The sequence below is a fragment of the Impatiens glandulifera genome, chromosome 1, assembly GCF_907164915.1.
Source record: "Impatiens glandulifera chromosome 1, dImpGla2.1, whole genome shotgun sequence".
NCBI lineage: Eukaryota > Viridiplantae > Streptophyta > Magnoliopsida > Ericales > Balsaminaceae > Impatiens > Impatiens glandulifera.
The window spans coordinates 79,659,770-79,685,646 of NC_061862.1; the positions used below are offsets into that span (position 1 = coordinate 79,659,770).

The 25,877-nt window shown below is 33.5% G+C and overlaps 1 protein-coding gene across 2 annotated transcripts; it reads left to right on the forward strand.

Annotated features, from left to right (window-relative positions):
* The first annotated feature begins 20,080 nt into the window (after nucleotides 1–20,080).
* Nucleotides 20,081–25,546, forward strand: LOC124919046 (sulfate transporter 1.3-like). 2 transcript variants are annotated; one of them, XM_047459162.1, is made up of 14 exons: nucleotides 20,081–20,520; nucleotides 22,008–22,343; nucleotides 22,431–22,479; nucleotides 22,568–22,775; nucleotides 22,851–23,025; nucleotides 23,110–23,175; nucleotides 23,256–23,369; nucleotides 23,449–23,565; nucleotides 23,653–23,779; nucleotides 23,888–24,174; nucleotides 24,255–24,445; nucleotides 24,524–24,606; nucleotides 24,693–24,769; nucleotides 25,042–25,546. In XM_047459162.1, exons 2-14 carry the CDS (start codon nucleotides 22,044–22,046, stop codon nucleotides 25,177–25,179), a joined length of 1,932 nt encoding a protein of 643 aa, XP_047315118.1. In that variant the 5' UTR covers nucleotides 20,081–20,520; nucleotides 22,008–22,043; the 3' UTR covers nucleotides 25,180–25,546. The 2 variants fall into 2 exon arrangements, with proteins under 2 accessions (XP_047315118.1, XP_047315120.1); XM_047459164.1 differs by having other exon boundaries at nucleotides 20,081–20,433.
* Nucleotides 25,547–25,877: the final 331 nt, after the last annotated feature.

Consider the following 25,877-nt stretch of genomic DNA (forward strand, 5'->3'; position numbering starts at 1 on the left):
TAAATATGAATTTTTTTAGATCATATATTAATAATAAAATATAAACTATAAACTTATATGATGTTAAAAAATTTCTTTAAAATATAATTTATAATAAAGTATTATTGTTACTATTAAGAAAATTATTAAATATTTTGTTTAGTATATAAAAACTTTATTTTATCTAAAATAAAATATATAATTGAATTTTTATAATTATTTTATTAAACTAAATTATATAACAACCTATTTAGTTTCATACCTACAAAATTGAAGGAAGGCATCTTCTAAAATCTTTATAAAAAAATTATATAATTTAAAAAATGTCATGAATTTTAATTAGAATCATTTTTATATATTTTAACTGGTTTGGCCTTATTTAGTTTTATAAAAAATATAATATATTTAATTTTAAAAATTGATTGTGTTGATATAAATTAAAAATCAATTTTCATTTACACTGGATCTATATCAAATGTAACATGATGCATCCAAAAATTAATTTTGGATTTTTGCACCGGACAATTCCAATTCCAACTTCAAACTGACACGTATTTTCAAATATTTTAAATATTTAATAACATTTCCACTCGCGGATTCGCGGACCTAAACGAGCTAAACTTAATTAACCAACAAAGAACATGATGTGACCGGACCGGTGGATTGGATTGAGGGAAAGAATATTCCATGTCGGGAATATAGGTTAATTCACTATTTTTCCTCCGCTCCGGATCCCCTACGAAAGGACAAGGTTAAATCCCAAAACTCATTTTCCAACGCGCTTAAGGTCTTTGAATCCTAAAACTCATTTTCCAACGCGCTTAAGGTCTTCGGCAGGACAGATGGTACTAGACTTACTCTCGATTTGTCTTTTCACTTCGTTCACCACACTCGACGGGAAGCCATCCACCGTGAACTCAAGTAATGCATACCGGTAAGCCAACTATTTAAAATTCAAACACGTTTTTTCTACATTTGAACTGGGTGGAGTCCAGCTCACACTAAAAACAAGTTTATTAGGATTTAGGAGTCCAACTAACTTGATAGATCAACATGTCAATTCCTGAAATTAAAAATCCATTTCTTTTTTTCATTATATTCAGACCGACATGGTAAACCCAGCAGCAAACCAATTGGACCAACTCAGGACAGCCCAGTCAAAAATCAAAATGATTAGTTAAGCCCATTAAATTATCAGGCTAAAGAAATTTTAGTACATATATTGGACCCAAAACTATTAAAAGAATTCAATCATTTCAAACTAATTTATATCAACAAAAAGTGAAAATTACAAAACAAATTATTGAGGTGGATAATTGATATATTAAATAAAAATATATATTATACCTATGGCAGACCCTAAATATATAAATAGAAATAAAGATTGTTCATCTAGTTTCTAAACAATTTTAATCTATAATATTTAATTCACATACCAATTTTTTTTATTAGGACTTTGTAAAATTTTTTAAACCATTCACATAACATCTTTTATAAATCAATATTAGTTTAATATGAAATAGATAATAACTATATTAGCATCAATCTCACTTTTTTTTAGTAATCTATTAAAAAAATATATAATAGATTAGGAATGTCAATCGTCACACGTATATTCGATATCCGTGAGTATCCGATTGTCGGATTCGGGTATTAAAAATCATGGTCGGGTTGAGGATTTGAAGTTAAAATGATAATCCGATCGGATTCGGAGTCAGAGATGGAAAACGTGTAAAACTCAAACCCGATATCCGTAATATCTTTTTAAAATGTTAAATTATTACCATCATTATAAATTTACAATAAATATAATATTTATTTATCCATATCCACACTCCACTTCATGCTATCATCTTTTCAATTTCTCTTCTTATGATTCTTAATTTTTCATTTATTTAATAACAAAATATTTTATCTATTTACTCACTCTTCACTTTTATTTTCAAGTTTAACATTCATTTAACTTTCTTTAACTTCTCGCTAATTTTTGTTGAACTTCAAGTAATAATAACAACAAATTTGCTATATTTTGTTAGACTTATACAATATAACGATACAACTAAGTAATATTTTTATTTATGTTTTTTAATATTTAGAAAATAATAAATATAAATTCATAATTCATCGGGTAATGGAGTACCCGTCAGGGATCGGGTCTCCAATAAATCGGGGATGAATATAGAAATAAAGATACCCGTCAAGTTTGGGATCAGAATCAGGCAATAAAATAAAAATTGGGTTCAGGGATAGGTACTTCACTAATCAACGAATAAGGTAATCGTTGTCATTCTTAAATATAATATAATTATAGATGAATAACTTCTTTTGAACTCCACGCAAATGTAATTGGTTGTCAAAACTAAATATTACTCCCTTTGAAAATAAATGAAAGAGACGGAAAAGATTAAGAAAAGAGAGAAACGAAAAATAAATAAAAAATTATTTTATTTGTTAAATTTTTAAAAAATTATGTCACGATTTTATTTCGTTTCACTTTTTACTCCAATCCTTTTTTATCATCATTTAAATATGAAATCAATAAAAAAAAATTAAAATTATTTCTTATTTGTTTTTTTTTATTCACAAACTAATCTAATTTACTTTTTTTTCTAATTATAAAATTTTATTAAATACATTATAAATTTAATTATTTATATTTATATATTTAAATTATATTCTTATAAATTTAATTATTTATATTTATTTTATAAATTTAATTATTTATGTTTTAATATATATTTATATAATCAAATTATTATTTTCTATAATATAATAAATATTTACACAGTTAGTTTCAAATAAATGTAAATATATATATTTTTTATAACATTGTTATTTATTTTAAATGTATATATATTTTAAAATATAAATAATTAAATTTATCTTTGATATATAATTTTAAAAATATGAGATAAATTGTTATTTTATATTATTATTTATATATTAAAAACTCTCTACTAGATATAAATTTAATTATTTATATTTTAATATATATATATATATATTTATATATTTATATATTTTTTTCGTAATTAAATATAGACAAAATGACATTTTAAATTATATATATATATAAATAAAAAAGTTAGATAAAATTAATTCTCTTGATTTAAATCATGAATAAAATTAAAGTATGGAATAATCACACAAAATTATTATAAAAAATAAAAATTAGTAACCTCAAAATATTTAACAAATAATTTTGAAACTAAATAAATATTTATTATATTATATAAATAGTAATTTAAATGTATAAATATATATACAAATATAATAATTTAATTTATAAAAATAATAATTTATTTATAAAAATATTTATATATTTAATATAAATAATTATTTTTTGAATTATTTAATAAAAACATATAATAAATAAAATGAATTTAAAAAAAAAAACTGATTTTACAAAATAATAATAAATAAAAAATATATCTTATACTAACTAATAATTATAATTATAGTGTGATATTTATCTAAAATTTTAAAAATTATAAAATTTCATATTTAACTAAATTAACTAGTATGACACAACATTACATATAAATGAATAAATATATTGACACGAGTTAGTATTATAATGGTGTAAATTTGTGATTGTGTCGTGGTCATGTCGTCTCATACTTGTGTTATGTCCAACCTCATAACTTAAGTGAAATAATATCATATTGTGTCATTTCATACCAATATCATGCTGATTCGTATTGATCTAACTCATTACTTACTGTAGAAAAAATTCAATATTTTTGTAAAAATATCTCTATGATAAACATGGTAATTTGACTTATCATTTGTTTGTGCTATTTTGTATGTGTTATATATAAATCACTATCAAATTACAAATACAATTACTAATTATATTCTTCTCTACCAAAGAAGCTATTACTAATCATAGTTTTTATATCCTTGCGCGTACTACGGGGAAATATAAATTTCTTACATGTTTGGAACCAACATACACTAGTAAAAAAATGGTTATTAAGAAGGGCATAAACTTTCGGAGAAAGGCTCAATGCCTTCGGTGAAACAACTCGTCGAAGGTGATAAACGCCTTCGATATGTCTCGGTGATAAAATTGTCGGTGAAAGAAAAAAGAATGTTTGCGAGGGCATCTAAATTCTTTGGAGATATATTAAAACCGAGAGTAGTGAAAGTTCTCGGAAATGACTGTTTTTTAATTCCGAGATCAGTGCTAACGCTCTCCGAGCTAATAATTAATGAAAGTGTTTCTAATGCTCTCGGAGAATTCTTTTTATTATTAACGAAAGCATTTGAAATGCTCTCGGAGAATTCTTTTTATTATTAACAAAAGCATTTGAAATGCTCTCGGTTATAATTTTTTTTAAAAATAAAACGTTTATAAACCGAATATTACCTATTTTAAACCAAACAATTTCAGACATACATACACATATTAGAAATACCGAATTTCATATACTTAAAATACCAATAATCCAAAAATACAATTATCAAATAAGCTTAAATCTCAATTCATTCGACATTACAATATCTAATAAACCAAAATCCCAATTAACCCATAGTCAAAGTATTTAAAGATATAAAAAATCATATACCAGATTGATTCGGAGGTGGAAGTGGAAGTGGAGGATATCTCGCCATAAATGCCGCCCACTAGTTCTGAAATTCTTCCCTTTATCTTTGTGACACAAGAGCTTGTCTTTTAATTTCAATTTTCATTTTTCTTTGTGCCTCAAGGGTTTGTCTTTTTGCCTCTTGTGTTTCTCTTTTAGCCTCGAGTGCTTCTCTTTGTGACTCAAGAATTACAACCTCCAGTTGTTCTCTTTTCAAAGCCTCCTCTTGTAATTCAGTACGCAACTTCTCAACCTCTTTCTCCATCCGCTGAGATTGACTTCCACCATGCAAATCTCCTCTAAATTAGGTGGGTCTCACGCCGGATCTCATTCCAATTACCCTCTCATGCCATTGTCGTCCAAAAACGTTCTCGGTTAGCTCATAATCGGACATATCGGGATTTCTTTCGAGCGCCTGATGCATCGCATCCTACAAAAAGAAACAATAGTTGATTAGTTAATTATAAATCAATAAATAAGTGAAATATGAAGTATACACTTACAATTTTCTCTTGTATATGGGGATCCACCACACGAGTAGAGTCGTCAAATGTTCCTTTTTTACTATGTGTCACGTAGAAAATCTTAATGTGTGATGACGTTATACCCGTAGTCCTCTCCTAATAAGATTAAATGTTAGTATTGTTAATTATCAAGATGTAGTTAACATATTATAATGACTCCTGAATAACTATATTTACCATTTTGCTGCCACCGGAGAGAATGACACACTCCCCGTATGATGTGTCATTCGAAGATTTTTCCTATTTTGTGAATCTCGCTCACTTTTTACCTATTTTTAAAAACATAAATTAATACTTAATTACATTATAAACAAGGATGTATAAAATTTAGAATTTAAAGATTCACACAGAAATCGTCTCGGAGAAAGTGACGATCCAAAATGTAATTTCAATCATCTTCCGTATATTCATTTGGTTTGTGTGCTCTGATAACTGCTATATCCCCATCATGAGCTTTAACATGATTCCAGTTGATATCACATCGATACCTATCCCAAACCACCTTAATATGTTCTATTATATGTTTCCGATAATACTCAATATGTTCTGGTACTGTCTCAAAACGATTCTGCAATGACATGAGATTAATTATTATTATGTATTAGAGAATGAAAGTTAATAAAATAAGATATTAACACTTATTATTACCGACTTCCAAAGATACTCTATGTCGGTGGAGTTCAAGTCTGACCAATGCAGCATATGATGTGATATCACATTCAGGTCCCGAACCACGATCCCAATATGTCTAGATCATGTCGTGCCGTTGTCGCAACACACTCTCCCATTTGGAAAGAATTCTATTGTTATTTTCTCACCAGGGTCAACTTCAAGAGGGCCGTGTTCCTATTTTTGTCCCGACCCTTTCTATTTGATGTAGAAACTACAAAATAATTATACAACATTAGTAAATTAAATTTTATGTATTCAAAGATTATAACTTATACGTTCAGGCTGGAAGGATGATGTCATCATCATCTCAACCTCCGGTAACGTCGGATCTACATGGTCGGGTGTGTCATCTGGATCATTAGAACCACCCGCCTCGAAGAGATCGGTTCTCCTCTGGAGATCGTCGATCTGCCCAACATGCCCCCTTTATGCTTCTGCTTTGGTGCCATCTCTGTTAAAAAAAAGATGTTACATAATTTTAGCTAATTAAATTCAAATAAAATACAATGAAACCTTAATTAGATATTCAAATAACGTGGGTTTATTGTCGTCACAATATTCCATCCAGGCCTTGATGCCATATCTAGAACGTAGAACACTTGTTTCACTTGACTTTCTAAGATAAACGGTTCATGATTCTGATTTTTCAAAGTGCAGTTTACACTAACACTTATGAAACCATGTTTGTCTATTTTTATTCCCCGATCTCCCGAATGAACATCAAACCATTTATATTTAAAAAGAATCACTCGTCTTCCACTAAAGTATTCAACTTCTATAATGTCCGTCAACACTCCGTAGTAGGACAGTGTTTCGGTATCATTGTTACCCAATACAACAACACCACTATTTTGAGTTGTTAAGCCTTCATCGTGTCTCTCAATATTGAATTTGTATCTATTAATTCGACACGACACGAATCTCTTCGCATAACAAGTAGGACCACTTCCTAATATTCCTAGATCCTCAGAAATATTTTCCCCAAGTTGAGAAACCTAATAAGAGATAATGAGATTAGTCTAATCATAATGTAATACAATAAAATTATATATGCATTATAACTCACTCTTGTCTTGAAATAGGCTACGAAACGTCTATCACGCTCATCATTTGATATGAAATAATTATCATATTCTCAGTTGAACTCATTGGATATCAATTTGAATAAAAGTTTGAGTCCATGCATGTAAATTGAAAGATAAATTTACAAGTAATATTTGAGAATTTACTTGTAAATAGATTCCGCCTCTTGACAGTTCTTTAATATGTATGAATGAGCCCTCTCTCGATCATTCGGTTCGTACGTGTAACTAATTCCCTTTGATAACTCTTCCAAACATATAAATACAGATATAGTTGAATCTCGCAATGAAGTACGCGGAGGATCTTGATCTTCCAAATATCTCGCACTTAAGCTAATACTTTCATTCACTAGATAACTCTCACAAATTGAACTTTCGGGAAAAAAATTATTTCCAAGATAATTCTTCAATGTAACCATATACTTCTTAATAGGATATATCCATCGATAGTGTACGGGTTCCAAGAAAAGCCTCGAACGCCAGATGTACGGGCAAATGAACTATTATGTCGAAAAAAGATGGCGGGAATATTTTTTCAAGCTTGCATAACATTATAACAATATCAAGTTGAAGTTGGTCCAAGTCATGTTTATTCAACGACTTAACCAGAAAAACTTCGATAGATTCACAATTGCATCGTAGACATCTTCCGAAAGTAAGCCACATGTTGCTAGATGAAGAAATATTCTAATATGATATGACAATCGTGACTCTTTAAACCCCAAATCTTTTTTCATTCAAGTCAACACAACCCGCAATGTTAGAACATAATTCTTCCGGCATCTTTAACTTTTTCAAAAATTCATAGAATTTTTTCTTTTGACTAAGAGAAAGTGCGTATGTGGCAGCGGGACATTGGAGAACTCCATCGACCTCAACGGGATGTAATCAGTGTTTTATGCCCATCAATTGTAAATCTTTCCAAGCCTTCAGTCCATCTTTCGTCTTCTCTTTCACATCCATCATTGTTCCGACAATGATATCGCAAATATTTTTTCTAAATATGCATGAAATCTAGATTATGTCTCAACAATAGATTTTTCCAGTATATTAGAGTAAAGAATATAGATAATTTATTCCAATTATCTCCTCGCACATCATGACGGATTTTTGATTTTTTGAACTTAAAACAACGTCTTTTAAACTTTGAGCTTGCATATAGGCTTCCGTACCTGATAATAGTGAAGGGGCATTCGATATTTTGTATTACCATCGAAGGCTTCACGTTCTTTCCAGAATATGTGGTTAGGAGGGAGGAAACGCCTATGATACATATAACACTCTTTCTGATAATTTGTCAATCTCATTAAAGCGGTACCAATATTACAACACGGACACATAAATTTTCCCTTAGTACTCCAACCGGATAGATTTGCATATGCAGGGAAGTCGTTAATAGTCCATAACAATGCAACATGAATGTTAAAATACTCTAAAGTGGATGCATCAAAAGTTCATGCACATATATGCCATAATGCCTGCAATTCCTCAATTAACGGTTGTAGAAAAATATCAATCGCATCACTGGGACTCTTAGGACCGAGAATCAACATGGATAACATGAAATTACTTGAGTCCATGCATATCGTTGGTGGTACATTGTAAGGTATTAGAATAACCGGCCAAATGTTGTACAATTTTTTTCTATTAATAAATGGATGAAACCCATCACTAGTCAAACAAAGTCTTACGTTTTGGGGCTCTTAAGAGAAATCGGTGTAGTGTTTATCAAACGACTTTCAGATCATAAAATCTGTAGGATGACTCAAGAATTCGTCGTCTAACCAATTATCTTTGTGCCATCTCATTAGTGGAGCCGTTTTTTAAGACCTGTATAACCTTTGCAACCTTGATGTCAATGGAAAATAATGTAGTACCTTAGTTGGAATGTGTTTTCTATTCTGTTTTTCCGAATTGTACCACTTGACTTATCAATCTTTCATCTCGAGGTGCCACACACCTTACAACGTTGCAGATCATTATCCTTCTTACGGTAAAGTATACAATTATTATTACAAACGTCGATCTTTTCATATGTAAGACCGATATCTTTAATAAATTTTTTACACTCATAATAAGAATTAGGTAAATGAGAATTTACTGGTAAAATCTCATCTTTTAGCAAGTTTAGCAATATGTCGAATGATGTATTTGTCCATTGACCAACATTCTTAATATGAAGCAACTTCAATAATGTGGAAGCCTTTGAATTTCGAGAACCTTCATACAAAGGCTGCTTTGAATCATCTAACAATTTATAAAATGTTTTATCGTCGTCAACCGAATCTTTAGAACTAGAGTGTTGAATATTGGGATACAAATCATTAAGAATATCTTTCATATACTGGTCATCAACATCATTATCAATATCATCATCTATATTATATTCTTTTATGATATTCTCGTTAACATCGTCTTCGTTATTTGATTTGTCATCAACAACGTCAATGCCATCATCAACAATATCATTTGTGGAGCTCATTTCACCGTGAAAACACTAAAAATCGTAGTCCATTCTTATATCGTGTATAATTAGATGTGTCTTCACAACATTAACACTCTCATAGTTTTGATTTGAACATTTAACGCAAGGACAAGCAACATTTTCCCTTACAGTAGAGTATTGAACACAGTTTAGGAATTTCTCAACGTCTTTCATATATTGTGGATGATCTCGACGTAAGAGCATCCAACTTTTGTCCAGAATTTTCATTTTCTATGGAGATTGTAATAAACATCATTTAACACATTAATAATGTCAATATCGTGTTACAAGAAAAACCTACCTCTTATATAGTCCAAATATGACTCAAATACAGATAATCATATCAGAATTTTAATATCTAACATATCTATAATGAAGACAAACATTTAATTTTATTTCTAACATATCTAATATAAATTTCTAAATCAATGTAAATTTAACAGGCATGCAAATAATATATCTAATGAAGGCATGCAAACATCAATGTTCATAGTCTGGAAAGACCCTTAATTTGGTTTCAACATCAAAGAATCGGGTATAATTTCCATTAATATATATACAATGAATTGGGGAGTACCTAAATTTGGGAAGCTGACGAGGAATCGACCAGGAATTGGGAAGCTGACGAGGAATCGACCTGGAATCAAATAACCCCAATTACAAACACAAAATGACCAAGATCTTCTCCAAGAAGGTGTCTACAAGTAGCATTTATAATAAAATATATTTAATATGAAAAAGAAAAACATAATCACAAATATAAGACAAATTAATTGGTATATTGATATATTAAGAAGTTAATTAAGCTATAAATTATTTATTTGAAAAATAAAACTGTTGTGCAGAATATGGTAACAAAAGTCTTAAAGAAGGGAGAGCTCCTATACCAAATTAATAAAATTATCTTGTGTAATTGTGTAAAAAACAAAATATGATTTTCATATAGGGTCAAGATGTTTGCTTTTTGAAGTAGAATTTGAGCATGTGGCCGGACTGGGAAGTGCAGAATTTCCAGCATCAGGACAAAGTTTTGACAGAAAGCCTTATCTTACCCTACCAAGTCAAATTGATAATAAGATCAATCCATCTTTAATAATTTATATTTCCTATTATTGTTGTTATATAATTATTATTGTTGGTGACATATTACATTATTATATTATTGTATAATGTTAGAGATAGCACTACATATATAGCAGGTTCTCTTCCTAACCCTTGACCTTTCCAATTTCATTCTACCTAAATAATTATCCCAAATTTTTCAATCAAAGTGTTTTGAGAACTCAAACTCAAGTCCAAAGCCTATGTCTAGTGATCAGCTACTAATGGGTGAGATTGTAAACAAACTATTCTAACAATACAAAGTTAACTTAAAAACAATTTATACTACCAAATTCAAAAATAGTGTATCACTTTAAATACATCATAAATTGGATTTACGAACATTGTTAATAGATTTACACAACACAAAAACGAAAACTAGATTATAATCATCAACAAACAAACAGACGTATACACATCAAAAACAACATATTGGAGTGAACTAGACCACAAAGGATCATCATAGTTGAAAGAATTTAAGAAAAAAAATCTATGAGAAATTAAAATACCTATCACAAAGGCGGCAACAGCTCTGAAATCCTAACAAAAAACGAAACAGGGCCGTAGATCTAGACGAAAAGAGACGCGCGATGGAACATAAATCTAGAACATGAAAGAGCCACAGATTGTCCGTTCGATACACGAGCGCGGTTCGCGGAATCGGGATGGCGACGACGAAGGAATCTGGACGGCGACACAATCATGCACGCGGTTCGCAGATGTTGGATCGACGCCGAAAGTGAGAGGAGAAGAAAGAAGAAAGAAGAAAGAAAGAATCGATTTAGGTTTAATTAAATATATCTACTAGGGTGTTTTGAGTTCCCTCGGAATTTTTTTAATTAAAACCTCACCGAGAGCATAAATCAAAAGTTTTCGGAAATAACAGTTATCAGCGAGAACTATGTAAAACCCTCAGTGAGTTATTTATATTTCAGCGAGAGCAAATTAATGCTCTCGATGCTTTTTTTTAATTCCGAGAGCTTTTGATGGCTCTCGGTTAATTTCCTTGGTGATTATGACATTTCTACTAATGGGAAAGATGCTCTCAAAAGTTCCTTTTAATATGTAAGGACAATGAAAAAATGTATTTGGGACAAAAAAACATAATCAATTCAACAAATTCATCTCAGCTAAATCTAGTTGGTCATATCAAAGTTTTATTGAGGAACATTTGAGAAGACTGTTATAATGAGTTTGAGAAAAGTCAATTCATCCTAAAACAAGGTGCATTGACCACGGGTTCATTCGTTGTATCAACCACCCAAAACAAGTTGACATTTTTTTGGATGCGATACTTATGGTCAAATGGTGAACCAACAAAACGACACGATATTTTTCAACGCCTACACTTCCTACTCTGCCAACCTCATTGACGTTCAAGATAGAAAGTGTGACGGTTTAAGTTATTACACTGTCTTTGAATAATAAATTTTTTAGTTATTACAATCATTTTAAAGTTTTCGGCTTTAATCCTAACAGTTATGCTTTTATTGCGGATACAAACCTCTACAATTTCTTTAGTAAGCATCTCAAGGAAAATGTCGTATGAGGAGGACCAATTGGTCGTGCTCGAATGGGCTATAAGTAATAAAATGTCCGATGACACGACCAAAGATGCTCAAACATTTGCTTGCAATTGTCAAAACATTGAATGGTTGGACTTTCAAAATGGAGAAGGTTATAAATGCAAATGTCTTGACGGATACTAGAGTTGGTCAATGGGTACGATATTATCTCACTCGGGTTGTGAGTTGGACACGACACAAGTTCGAAACTATATAATCACAAAATGATTATAAATTAACACGTTAATGACACAATCACGAGTGGGCACGACACAAACACAAAACGAGTACGAGTCTACAAACGAATTTGAATTGAAATAAGCATAACTTGTCACATGACATATCAACTCTAAATTTATTTATTTTCTACTCATATTTCCTATTTCAATTAAAATAAATAAAAAATTAACTTATATAATATAAATAAAATATATTATATAAATATTTAAAGAATAGATTATATGAATAAAAATAAGTCATAATTTTTCTATCTTTTATTTAACATGACTTTACTTTAAAAAATTATAAAATAATAATAAACAAAAATATCTCTTAATAATTATAATGCGGTATTTATCTAAAATTTTAAAAATTATAAAATTTCATATTTAACTAGTTTAATGAATGACACAAAAGTTTAAACACAAGTTAACACAGAACAAATAAACATGTTGACCCGAGTTATGACGACACGAATGAGCTCGTGTATCAAGATATTTTGAGCGAGTTAAGACACAATATAACATGGAAAAGAATGTATTTCGTCACTGCACGACGTGATTGGAAGTTTAACATGAATTGTCTAAGTCGATACAACTGTTTAAGCACAATGTTCAACTCTAACCGATACAATGAGAACCCATGTCATGGTTATGGTTGTAAAGGTAATAACAAATTAATTGTACCCACAAAACTTTGACTAATTTAATTTTAGATGATTCTCACTATAATTTTCTTGTTATTGTCCAAAAAGGTGGGACTCATTGTTCAAAGACTTTAACACATGTGGCTATAATTGTTCTCGGTAAGTTATAATTAACATTTGAAAATAATGTGTTACGATCCACGAATAAGAAAGTGCACCATCCACGGTCCTATAGAACACTTGCGTTAGAGACTCGGTCGGGAACTCTGTTTTCATAGCATAATAATATTTTAATTCTGTTTTTCTATTCCCACAAAACTGATTGTTGACTAAGTCCCTAAAAGTTGTTGTAATAGAATTGTAACCGACTACTATTGGGTAATTCAGCCGCTATAAATGCTGATGCCCACCCCACTTTTTGGGTTATGAATTGAAGCTTGTGAAAGTTGTTACTCTAAGTTATTCTCTCGGTCTTGAACCTCTATCTTGGACTATTAGGAGTATTCTAGTAGTATTTTCTTCTCACCTCGGTTTCTTCTCTATTTAACCTCGAATTCTCTTCTCATAGTATATCTGTTGCGCTTGAGTATTGAATTCTATGCTCGGTTTCAACATCAAGAACCCGATTCTTGCTATCAAGAACTCGGAAAGCTAAGTTATAGTTTCAAGCTTAACATATTGGTATCAGAGTTGGGTGATTCTCCAAATGCTAGAAACCTGTCAGTAGACAGAAATGGAGGCGCTAAAGTTCTTAATCGAAGGATTGTCCCAACAATCAGCAGCTACGCAGGCCATTTTACACCAACACATGACTGAATCGGCTGCTATGAATGTTGCCCTTAAACAGCAGATGGCCGAACTAAGCAATAACATGGACGGAAGATTCAATATTACTGAAGAAAGACTTGCAGCAATTGAAAGAGGTGCGTCGGGTAAGGGCCAAGATCTCCCCGCCGACCCTATGATGATGATGAGCCTTCTTGCCACGGTCCTCCATATCGTCCCCATCACCCTAGCCAGAACTGCGACCAACACTATGTTCCTCCCACTCGGCTAACCAAGGTCGACTTTCCTCGGTTTGATGGACTCGATGTCGAGGGCTGGCTGATATCCGCCGAGCAATTCTTCAGGGTGGACAAGACAAAGGATGCCACTAAATTAGAAATCGCCCCCATTCACTTTTCTGGCGAAGCAAGAATTTGGTACGGGTCATACGTTCAGAACCGCAACCATAGGGAAGCATTGTCATGGTATGTGTTCAAGAGAGACCTCTTGGCGCAATTTGGGCCCTCTATACACGACACTCCAATGAGGCAGCTGATTAATTTAAACAGGTTGGTTTGGTTCAAGAATATAATCTGCGGTACATGTCAATCTCTCAAAAATTATATCATATGCCAAGGGACTACGTAATAGATTGCTACCTGTCCGATCTGAGGGAGGAGATTGTAAACTACATCATGTTGTGATTCCCGAATTCTCTAAACGAAGCCATGGCCATGGCTAACGTCCAAGAAGCAACGTATCGGTCCTTAATGAGCAGTGGGAACTTGTACAGCACTGAGCCACCACTACTGCCCAATCCGAGCAACGTCAAACCAAGTTGGCAAAGCACAAACAGAACCCCATACATCAAGCCGAGCTCATCATATGGGTCCTCTTCGAGTGCGAACTAGGGCCATATTAAGCAATTAGACCTAGTCTCAATGGATGAAAAGAGAAAGAAGGGCCTATGCTACACTTGCGATGAAAAATGGCAACCAAACCACAAGTGTAAATCAAAGTTATTCATGGTCTCGGCCAATGATCAAGAAGGCGCCCCAAGTCTCCAAGAACCTACTCCGGAGGTAGACTTTGATGATTTTCCTTTGCAGTTTGATGCAGCGGAAGAACTAGACATATCTTTACATGCATTGACGGGTTCTAAAACCTTTCAAACGCTCCAAATTCTTGATAAAGTTGGGAACCTACCGTTTGTGATCCTAATTGATACAGGCAGCACTCATAACTTCATTAATAGCAGGATAATGAAGAACATTAGCCATGACATACTTCCCACCCAAGTGCTATCGGTCCGAGTGGTAGACGGCTCTAACATTCTATGCTCTAGCTTTTGCCAATATCTGAAATTGTCTATGGAAGGTAAGTTTTATCAAACAAACATGAAGGTATTGACCATGACAGGGTACGATATTGTGCTGAGAATCGAATGACTAATTACTCTATGCCCTTCAAAATAGGACTTCGAAAAATTAACCCTCTCTTTTGAAAAAGAAGGGATAACCACGGTCTTGCAAGGCATACCCCATACACAAATCAACTTAATGAAGGGTGATCACCTAGAGAAGTTATTAAAGAAAGGCAATGTTGCTTCCATGATCCAAATAAGAAGTGAAAACGAAGCACAATTTTTTTCACTCTCTACAAGGGCGCCAGATGATATTCCTGAAGACTTTCAGCAAATGCTAGATGACTTCAGCCCAATATTCCAGCAGCCTGAGGACTTACCACCCACCAAGGAACATGATCACCATATCCCATTAAAGGAAGGCACGGAAGTTGTATGCCAGCGTCCTTACCGATATCCTGCCCTACAGAAGACAAAAATTGAACATTTGGTCAACGATATGCTGGACAGGGGAGTCATAAGGAGAAGCCACAGCTCTTTTGCCGCCCTTGTGGTGTTGGTCCGAAAGAAAGACTTATCCTGGAGAATGTGTATTGATTATAGGCGGCTGAACTCAGCAACCATTAAGGATAAATTTCTTATTCCGGTCATTGAATAATTAATGGAAGAATTGCATGGGTCCAGGTTCTTTTCTAAGCTCGATTTGCTCTCAGAGTTCCACCAGATAAGGATGCACTCAGGTGACTGCCACAAAAGAACATTTCGGACTCACGAAGGCCTGTATGAGTTTTTGGTGATGCCCTTCGGTCTAACCAATGCACCATCCTCCTTTCAAAGTCTAATGAACGCGACCCTGAAACCAATCCTAAGGAAGTTCGTGCTAGTATTTTTTTGATGACATCCTAGTATACAGCCCGAGCTGGAAGGAACATATCCAGCACCTACATAATGTACTTTCAATATTGCAACATAACAAGTTATTCCTTAACAGGGGAAAATGTAATTTTGGGTGCAAGCAAATTTCCTATCTTGGCCATATCCTTGACGAGAATGGTGTAGCCATGGATCTAGCAAAGTTAGAAGCAATGAGCACATGGCCAGTTCCAGAATCTCCTAAGCAATTAAAAGGGTTCCTTGGTCTGACCAGATACTATAGAAGATTTAAAAAAGGCTACGGCTCCATAGCACGACCCCCACAACCCTGTTGAAAAATGGTCGGTTTGAATGGAATAAAGAAGTTGAAGATGCATTCCTATTGTTGAAGAAGCGTATGCTTTCCCCTCCGGTCCTACCGCTTCCAAATTTCAATATTCCCTTTGTAGTAGAGACCGGTGCAAGCGGAGTTGGTATAGGGGCAGTATTAATGCAAGAAGGTCGACCCATTTCATTCATAAGCAAGGCGATTGAACTAGAGAAGTTACCATCATCCATGTATGAAAAAGAACTGATGGCCTTGACCTTTGCGATGGAAAAGTGGAGATCTTACCTTAGATACAAGAAATTTATTGTGAAGACGGATCGTGAAGCTCTTAAATACCTGCTAGAACAAAGAGTTCAAACCCCGGAACAAGAAAAATGACTCTACAAATTGGTGGGATACGATTTTGTTGTTCAATATAAAAGGGGAAAAGAAAACTTGGTGGTCGATACTTTATCCAGGCGGGTAGCAGGTGTCCAATGTGCAGGAATTTTGATCTATCACACTACTGTCCAAAAACAAATTCAGGAAAGCTATGAAGAAGATCCCAACTTAGCCAAAATCATTCGTGAAATTCTTGCTAATGCTGATTCTCACCCTGAATGCTCATATGACCAAGGGATGTTAAGAAAAAGGGACTGGCTGGTGGTGGGAAAGAATAACGATCTCAGAAATACCTTAATTGCATCCATGCACTTGGGAACAAAAGGGGGACATCTGGGGACTCTGGTCACCTAGAAGAAAATGCAGCTTGTTTACTCTTGGCCAGGGATGCTTAAAGATATTAGAGAATTTGTCCGAACCTATGAAGTTTGGCAAAAAAAATAAACCTGATAACTCAGCATATAGAGGTCTACTTCAGCCCTTAGCAATTCCCAATCGATTTTGGGAATCGGTCTCCATGGATTTCATTGAAAGCTTTCCTAAGTCAAAAGGTAAAAGTGTTATATTTATGGTAGTTGACAGACTATCGAAAATGGCCCACTTTTTGAGTCTGCAACACCCTTTTTCTGCCCGGACAGTAGCTGAATTATTTATGGACAACGTTTCTAAGCTCCATGGAATGCCAATAACCATCATCAGTGATCGGGACAAAGTTTTCTTAAGCACCTTCTGGCGGGAATTCTTAAGTATACAAGTAGTAAAACAAGCTTTATCCTCAGCCTATCACCCCCAGACGGATGGCCAGACCGAGATAGTCAACAAATGCTTGGTCACTTATCTACGCTGCATGGCTGGCCAAACTTCGAAAGATTGGGTACACTGGTTTCCCTTGGCTGAATGTTGGTATAATACTAATTTCTATACAGCAATACAAACAACACCTTTCGAAGCAATATATGGATACCCCCCTCCGGTCCACACACTGTATGTAGTAGGAGACTCGAGAGTGAAAGAAGTGGATGTATCACTAACAGTCAGGGAAGCCTCACTCCAACTCATAAAATTCTATTTGAAAAGAGCCCAGAATCGTATGAAGCAGCAACAGGACAAGAAGAGAAAAGATGTCACATTGCAAGTGGGTAGTTGGGCATTGGTGAAGTTACAGCCATATAGACAACGCTCAGTCCAGAAGTTATTCCACAAGCTCTCACCAAAGTATTTTGGGCCATTTGAAGTGTTGGAAAGGATTGGGGAAGTTGCTTACAAGCTGGAACTTGGGACCGATACCAGGATACACAATGTCTTCCATGTCTCACAATTAAAATCATTCCAAGGAACCCCTGCTGCTATTGAAAATATTCCCCAACTTAGCACACAACAAAACAGAACCGACAAAATTGTGGGTGAACAAGATATCATGGTGCATAGGAAAATGAAAAAACAGCTGTTGATCAATTGGGATGAGGCCCAAACAGAAGACCAAACTTGGGAAGATGCGGAAGTAATAAGCATTCAATGCCCGGAGATGCTAGCAGCAAGGAGGCAAACAAGACAACATTCTCTTTGTCGGGGTCGACGAACTTCTGATGGGGGAGATGATGTTACGATCCACGAATAAGAAAGTGCACCCTCCATGGTTCTATGGAACACTTGGGCTAGAGACTCAGTCGGGAACTCTGTTTTTATAGCATAATAATATTTTAATTCTGTTTTTCTATTTTCACAAAACTGATTGTTGACTAAGTCCCTAAAAGTTGTTGTAACAGAATTGTAACCAACTACTATTGGGTAATTCAGTCGCTATAAATGTTGATGCCCACCCCACTTTTTGGGTTATGAATTGAAGCTTGTGAAAGTTGTTACTCTAAGTTATTCTCTCAGTCTTGAATCTCTATCTTGGACTACTAGGAGTATTCTAGTAGTATTATCTTCTCACCTTGGTTTCTTCTCTCTTTAACCACAAATTCTCTTCTCACATTATATCAGTTGCGCTTGAGTATTGAATTCTATGCTCAGTTCCAACTATCAAGAACCCGATTCTTGCTATCAAGAACTCGGAAAGCTAAGTTATAGTTTTAAGCTTAACACAATGTTTATTTTAAATTAAACTTAATTAGACATATTTGAGTGGCATATATGTATTGAAATTGACATAGCATCATTTTTTCATGGTATTGATTTTGGTGCATCATTTGGTAAAAAAAGAAATCTAATGAAATTGAGAGAAATTTTCTTTTAACAAAATGACGGCTTAATGTTGCGAAATCAACTTTCATCGAGACAGGGTCATCTACTAGAGAAACCGCAAAGATATTTATTGTCCATGAATTAGAGGAAGGAACCAACTGATACATCGAAGCTAACATTCTAGGAGAGGGCAATTTTGGCACGGTTTATAATTGTGTTATTCCTAAAATTATCGTCGCTGTCAAAGTGTCAAAAAATATGCAAATTGGCCACTTTGAACAATTCATGTCCAGCGAGAAAAAGGGTCCAATCGAAGAATTCATAAATAAGGTGATTATTTTATCACAAATGCATCACTAAAACACATAGTAAAATTATCGGGATGTTGTTTGGACACCGAAGTGCCCTTATTAGTTTATGAGTACATCTCAAACAGAAGCCCTACATGATTTCGTACCTTCTAAAAACGATAAGACCAACTCTCAACTCATGTCTTGGAAAAATCGTTTGAGAATAGCATTAGAAACCGCAAATGCTATATCATATTTACATTCGTCCGCTTCCATTCTCATCATTCATAAAGATTTAAAGTCTACAAACATCCTCTTAGATGAAAATTATGTCGTGGAGTATATATGATTTTGGTGCATCGAGATTGATATTCATTGATAAATGGAATTATCGACAATGGTACAAGGCACTCTCGGATAACTAGACCTCGAGTACTGTAGTTGGACAATGAGTTAAGTCAACACAATCCAACAAGATATTGATACGTAATAACACAGTACGATAATATTTCACTCAAGTTATGGGTTGGACACGACACAAGCACGACACAATTAGAAATTAACACGATCATGACACAATCACGAGTCGACACGACACGAACACAACACGAGCACAAATTTGCAAACAAATCTGAATTATAATGAGCACAACTAGTCACATGACATGTCAACTCTAAATCTATTTATTTTGCACACATTCCTTCTTTTTCAAACTTTCATATTTATATTATTATTTTCAAACTACACAGATTCTTAGATAATAAATTATTTAATTTTATAAATAATATATATAATTAAAATTAAACAACTAAATTAAACAATTAAAATAAAATAAATTATATAAATCATAAAATATTAACTTCACATATTCAAAATATTGTGAATAGTATTACTTTTAAAATTAAAAGAAACATGTGAATTTATGTCACTATTAAAAATGTCTATTTTTTTAAATTATGTAAAAGATTAATCACCAACTTCATACATAATTGATGAAGATGATGCTAGAGAGAAACAACAATACATAGTGATGAAGACGATGCTAGAGAGAAATAACAATAGATAGAGTAGATGTTAACAGAGGTTTGAAAGATATAAATGTTGGAAAGGATAAGCCTTGACCAAGAACTTGCCATCATCCTGTACACCCACGTCTGCAACCAGCCATCGTTTTCCGTATTCGACACCTTCTTCTTCGACTTATCTCTCTAAATTAATTTGTTGCTTCCCACTAAAAGCAATCCATCTTCCCAATTATCACCCAACTAGGGTTTATACATTATATCAATGTATATTAGGATCTGAAATATGGAATAAAATATTCGGAAGACTGCTCTTTCCAGATTCAATGAACCTGGACGATTTCCTGGCATATCACCCTTAGGTCAGCTGAGTTTATCAGGTTTACAGCTGAGAGGCGAAGAAAAATACACACATTGACAACGAAATATGGGATTATTAAAAGAACAAGGTTTCAACTATATTACTTTATTTGCATTTATGTTTATTAACTACTACCATCTTTAATTGCTGTTTTTCAATTCCACGAAAGAGTCTTAGCTTTGATCATTTTTGTATTGGTTCTGTTGTAAAACAAAGATTCATCATGTTTGACCGAACCACGTTCATGCCAGATAGTTATTTGAAAGAGATCACTGTATGTAGATACAACCAAATTAGTTGGATTAGGAGAGGATTAAGAACATTAAACTAAGTAAGTAGTGCAGTGATCATATCAAACTCCAGTTATTGTGCTGAATCTTCAACTTGCATTTGATTAATACTCTTATTTAGTAGCAATCATGGGTTATTCACTCGAGGAAGATTTATCTTTTTTTGTGATTATGAAATAATAACTTGGTTAAGTAGTTTTAATCCAGTAATTCACATTACTTTCTTGCTTTGCAAGAAAGAAAAACATTCATTAGGAATTCACATTTGTCTCATTTGAGAAGATTAGGATTTTACATGAAAAAGGGAAGAAGGATGTTTTTTTATGACCCGGGTTTATTACCGAGGTGGCTAACATTACCCCAGAGTCATGCATCTCCTTAAAATCAGAACCGTTCTTAGTGGGAATTGAGGGAAGAATGATGTTTGTCATGTCTTTCTCATATTGTTTTTTCTTGCCCCATGGATTTTTCTTGCTTATTTGAATGCTTGAGTACGTATTTGGCTGAGTATAAATATGAAAACTTAACTCATACCAAAGATGTCATGACTTGTAGTGTTATGGTCTGATTTTTCCACATGGTTAATGCAACTTTCGCGTTGGCTTTGCATCAATGAAAACATTCTCACTTCTTTTTAAATATGGAAATTTATCTTTTGAAACTAATCCGCCTTTCATTTTGTAGAGAACAGATTTTAAAAACTGAAAGGGTTTTTTACTATCAATGAGTATTTTGTTCCTCAACTATATAGAAAATGTATAAACAGGTAAGTCTTTCAGTTAACATCATATTGAAGGTCTAATCTGATATGATGTAAGTGATATCAAAGGCTAATTATTGCATGTAGGATTGTTTCATTTTCATACCTAATATATTAAAGGTGTCGGTCGATGTCATGTGTTGTTTACACAATTGTACCTCTCAGATTCTGCAAAGGGCGTAGAAGATGCAAGCAAAGTCAACATTGCAGCTGGAAGTTAATTTTTATTGATCTAAATAACTTATAGGAACCCTAATATATATATATATAGTTTAATTCTTGGATAAGGTATGAAATAGAATTTAGAACAGGATGGAGGCTTGATTCTTTTTTTTTTTGCACATTTGTTTATTCAAGTTGACTTTTTGGATTTCTATATAAGCTTGCCTTCAGATTTCTGTATCTTTAAGCATTTTTCTAAAGTTTCTTTTCCATTTACTGGTATTTGTTCAGCTAACTTTATTTCATTACTCATTAACTGACAAAACTATGCATTCATTTGTTTTATTCTCTTGTTTTTGATAGGGGTGGTAAAGGTGGCCATTCTTGTTTACTTCGAAGATGGTTAATGGAAGGAATGACGAGCAAATCAGGGATGAGCCAGGGGTAATTCCGTACTCTTACAAAGTCAAAGAGCCTCCAAAGCAGGGTCTCTTTACTGAATTCAAGTCCACTGTCAAGGAAACATTTTTCCCGGATGATCCTTTGCGTTCTTTCAAGGATGTATCAACTTCGAGAAAGTTTGTTCTTGGCTTGAGATCTGTTTTCCCTTTTCTAGATTGGGCAAGGGGTTACAATCTCACCAAGTTCAAAGGGGATTTCATAGCTGGACTTACCATTGCAAGTCTTTGTATTCCTCAGGTACGATGTTGCTTAAAAATGCACTATTTGTTATTTCCGCAAAAATTGTCTGTTTAATCTGAATTATTATTATTTTTTTTTTCTCAGGATATTGGATATGCAAAGCTTGCAAACCTTCCTGTGCAATATGGCCTTTGTAAGAAATTTCAGAAACAGATGATTTAAGATTATATTTGAGATTTAGAGAGATTCTTACAAAAAAAATCGGTTGATGGTGGTTGCAGACAGCAGTTTTGTTCCTCCTTTGGTTTATGCATTCATGGGAAGCTCAAGAGATATTGCCATTGGTCCAGTTGCTGTTGTGTCTCTACTTCTTGGAACCTTGCTGCAAAAGGAGATTGATCCAGTTAAAGACAAAGCCAACTACCTTAGTCTTGCATTTACAGCTACATTCTTTGCGGGAATCACCCAAGCAACACTTGGTTTCTTTAGGTAAGCTCTTCTTATTGAACCAAACCAAACCAAACCCTTTTTGAAATCTAATTTTTTTTTTCCTTCTGAATCCAGGTTGGGTTTCTTGATTGACTTTCTTTCTCATGCTGCCATTGTTGGCTTCATGGCAGGAGCTGCAATTACTATTGCACTCCAACAGCTGAAAGGTCTTTTTGGTATAAAGGTTTTTACAAAAAAGACGGATATAGTTCATGTCCTGAAATCAGTATTTCATAATGCCCATCATGGGGTAAGATTTTTTGTCTTTATATTTGAAACAAATATTGAGCCGGTTCTAATGATAGTTTTGATTTTTTTGAATTATTCTTGGCAGTGGAATTGGGAGACGATACTAATAGGTGTATCGTTCTTGGCTTTTCTTCTTCTCGCCAAGTTCATTGTAAGATTTGGTTTCTTTCTTTTTAGTAAGCTTTATATGTTTTTTTTTCTTTTTCTCATGGTGGTGCGGTGGTTATTCAGGGAAAGAAGAACAAGAAACTCTTTTGGGTTCCGGCAATTGCCCCTTTGATTTCAGTTATCATATCGACAGCTTGTGTTTATGGTTTTCGTGCGGATAAGAAAGGTGTCCAAATTGTGAGTAATCTCTAAATTGAATGCAATTATTAACCAACAAAAGGAAAACTATTAGTAACTAGCTGTCATCTTTTGTTAGGTGGGTCATATCCCACAGGGCATCAATCCTTCATCTGTCCAGAAAATCTTCTTCTCTGGCAAACATTTATTTGTGGGTTTCAGGATTGGTGTTATTGCAGGGTTGATCGCACTTACGGTAAATTTCTTTCTGAAGCGTTGTCTATTGTTGGTTGAAAGATGTATAGTGTTCTTGACAAGATTTGTTATTGTGGTTGGTTTATAGGAAGCTGTTTCGATTGCTAGAACATTTGCAGCAATGAAGGACTACCATATTGATGGGAACAAAGAAATGGTAGCGTTAGGAACCATGAACATCATCGGCTCGATGTCATCTTGCTACGTGACAACAGGTATTATTATCTGAGGATATATAAGATCGATCATTAATAAAACTAAAATAATATTCTACTTATTCGTCACATTTCAATTGATCTTTTCTTTTTAATTTCGTTTGGCAGGATCGTTTTCGAGATCGGCTGTGAATTACTACGCGGGATGCCATACAGCAGTGTCGAATATTGTGATGTCGATGGTGGTTATGTTGACTTTGGAAGTGATAACACCTCTTTTTAAGTACACCCCGAACGCAATTCTAGCGTCCATCATTATTAATGCCGTGCTTGGATTAATAGACATCGATGCAATTAAACTTATTTGGAAAATCGATAAGTTCGACTTCCTTGCCTGCATGGGAGCTTTCTTTGGTGTCGTCTTCATTTCTGTTGAGATTGGCCTCTTAATTTCTGTATGTTTTTGATCAAATGTTTTTTGTTTGTTTGTTTGTTTGAAGTGCGAATTTTAATATGCAGAAAAAACTATCTACAGGTATGCATATCGTTTGCGAAAATTCTTTTACAAGTGACTAGGCCTCGGATTGCTTTGCTGGGGAATATTCCGAGAACTTCGGTATACAGAAATGTATTGCAGTATCCAGATGCATCTAGGATTCCGGGGCTGTTGATTGTTAGGGTTGATTCCGGGATCTATTTTTCAAATGCTAACTATATCCGTGAGAGGTATATTCGGGTAGTATTGTTTTTTGTTTGTTTTCTTATCTCATAATATAAACATTGGGAGTTAATAATTTTTTCTAGGACTTTGAGGTGGCTAACTGAGGAGGAAGAACTGATTAAAGATAAGGACCAGAGAATTCAATATGTGATAATCGAGATGTCGCGTAAGAGCTGCTGCTGTTCTTCGCGTTATACCCTAAAGAAAACATTTGTTGTTTCGGGAATTGATGTTTGTTTTGTTATGTTGTAGCTGTAACCGACATAGATACTAGTGGCATTCACGGATTGGAAGCGTTACACCAGTCTCTGCATAAAAAAGAAATCAAGGTAATTAGGGCCTTAGTTTGATGAATCCAAAAATAACCCTTTATTCAATCAATCTCTTCATCTTTCAAATCATCAACCAAAATATCAAATTACCCCAAAAAACCTAATTTTTACATCAAACAATGTATTTTTTCTTCTAAAACCAAGTTTATTTCCAAATAACACTATACTATCAAACAAGCTAACCCATTAAGATAATTCAAATGACAAGAGTGGTTACATACACTTATGATTGATTGTTTGTTTGTGTTGAATTGAAACAAAAACAACAGCTTGCTGTAGCAAATCCTGGACCTGTTGTGACAGAGAAGCTGCATTTATCAAAATTTGTAGAGTTGATTGGGGAGGAGAACGTGTTTCTCACTGTCGCAGATGCCGTTCGCAGGTGTGCTCCCCTTGCAGGACCATGAAAAGTGTTGAATTGAATTCGGGTGTTGGTATTATTCATTGTTTATTTGCCTTGTTTGTTTCCCTATACGCGGTTGTTGTGATAGTTGACTGAAAAAAGTGCATTTTTGTGTTTCCGCGACTACATCCAAAGAAGCCTTACTTGCAAACCGCAATGGATTGGAAGAGAAGCAAACAAAGTTGCCCTTTATTTTATTTCATTGCTAATCTGGATCCTTTGGTCATTTTCCCTTCCCCTTAGCTCTTTGCTTATTGTACTTGTATCAAATGGATATGCTAATTAATCTCTAATTTACTTAATGTTCAGGAAAAGATAAGTTAGCATCATTGAAGAATTCAAATATCCAAGTTTACCATATTAACAATAAATATTGACTCATTAAAGTAGCTTAAGATTCAAGTGAATAGAGGATTGCTAAACTTTAATCAAGAGGTCTGCTTGTTACTTGTTAGGGATGATGCTAATTTTCTAATTTTAAGAGGAAAAACACAGATTGTGGAAAGCATAATTTTAATTTAATTTAATTTAATTTCTTTTTTTTTTAACAAATAATAAATTTTATAAACATTGTAGAGAAAACTTCAAAAGATTTTGTTCAATGTTTTTACATCAAACTAAATACATGATAATGATAATGTACTCAATTTTGATAGTTACTGTTTTTTTTAATTCTGTTTATAGTTATCTTATTTTTATTAT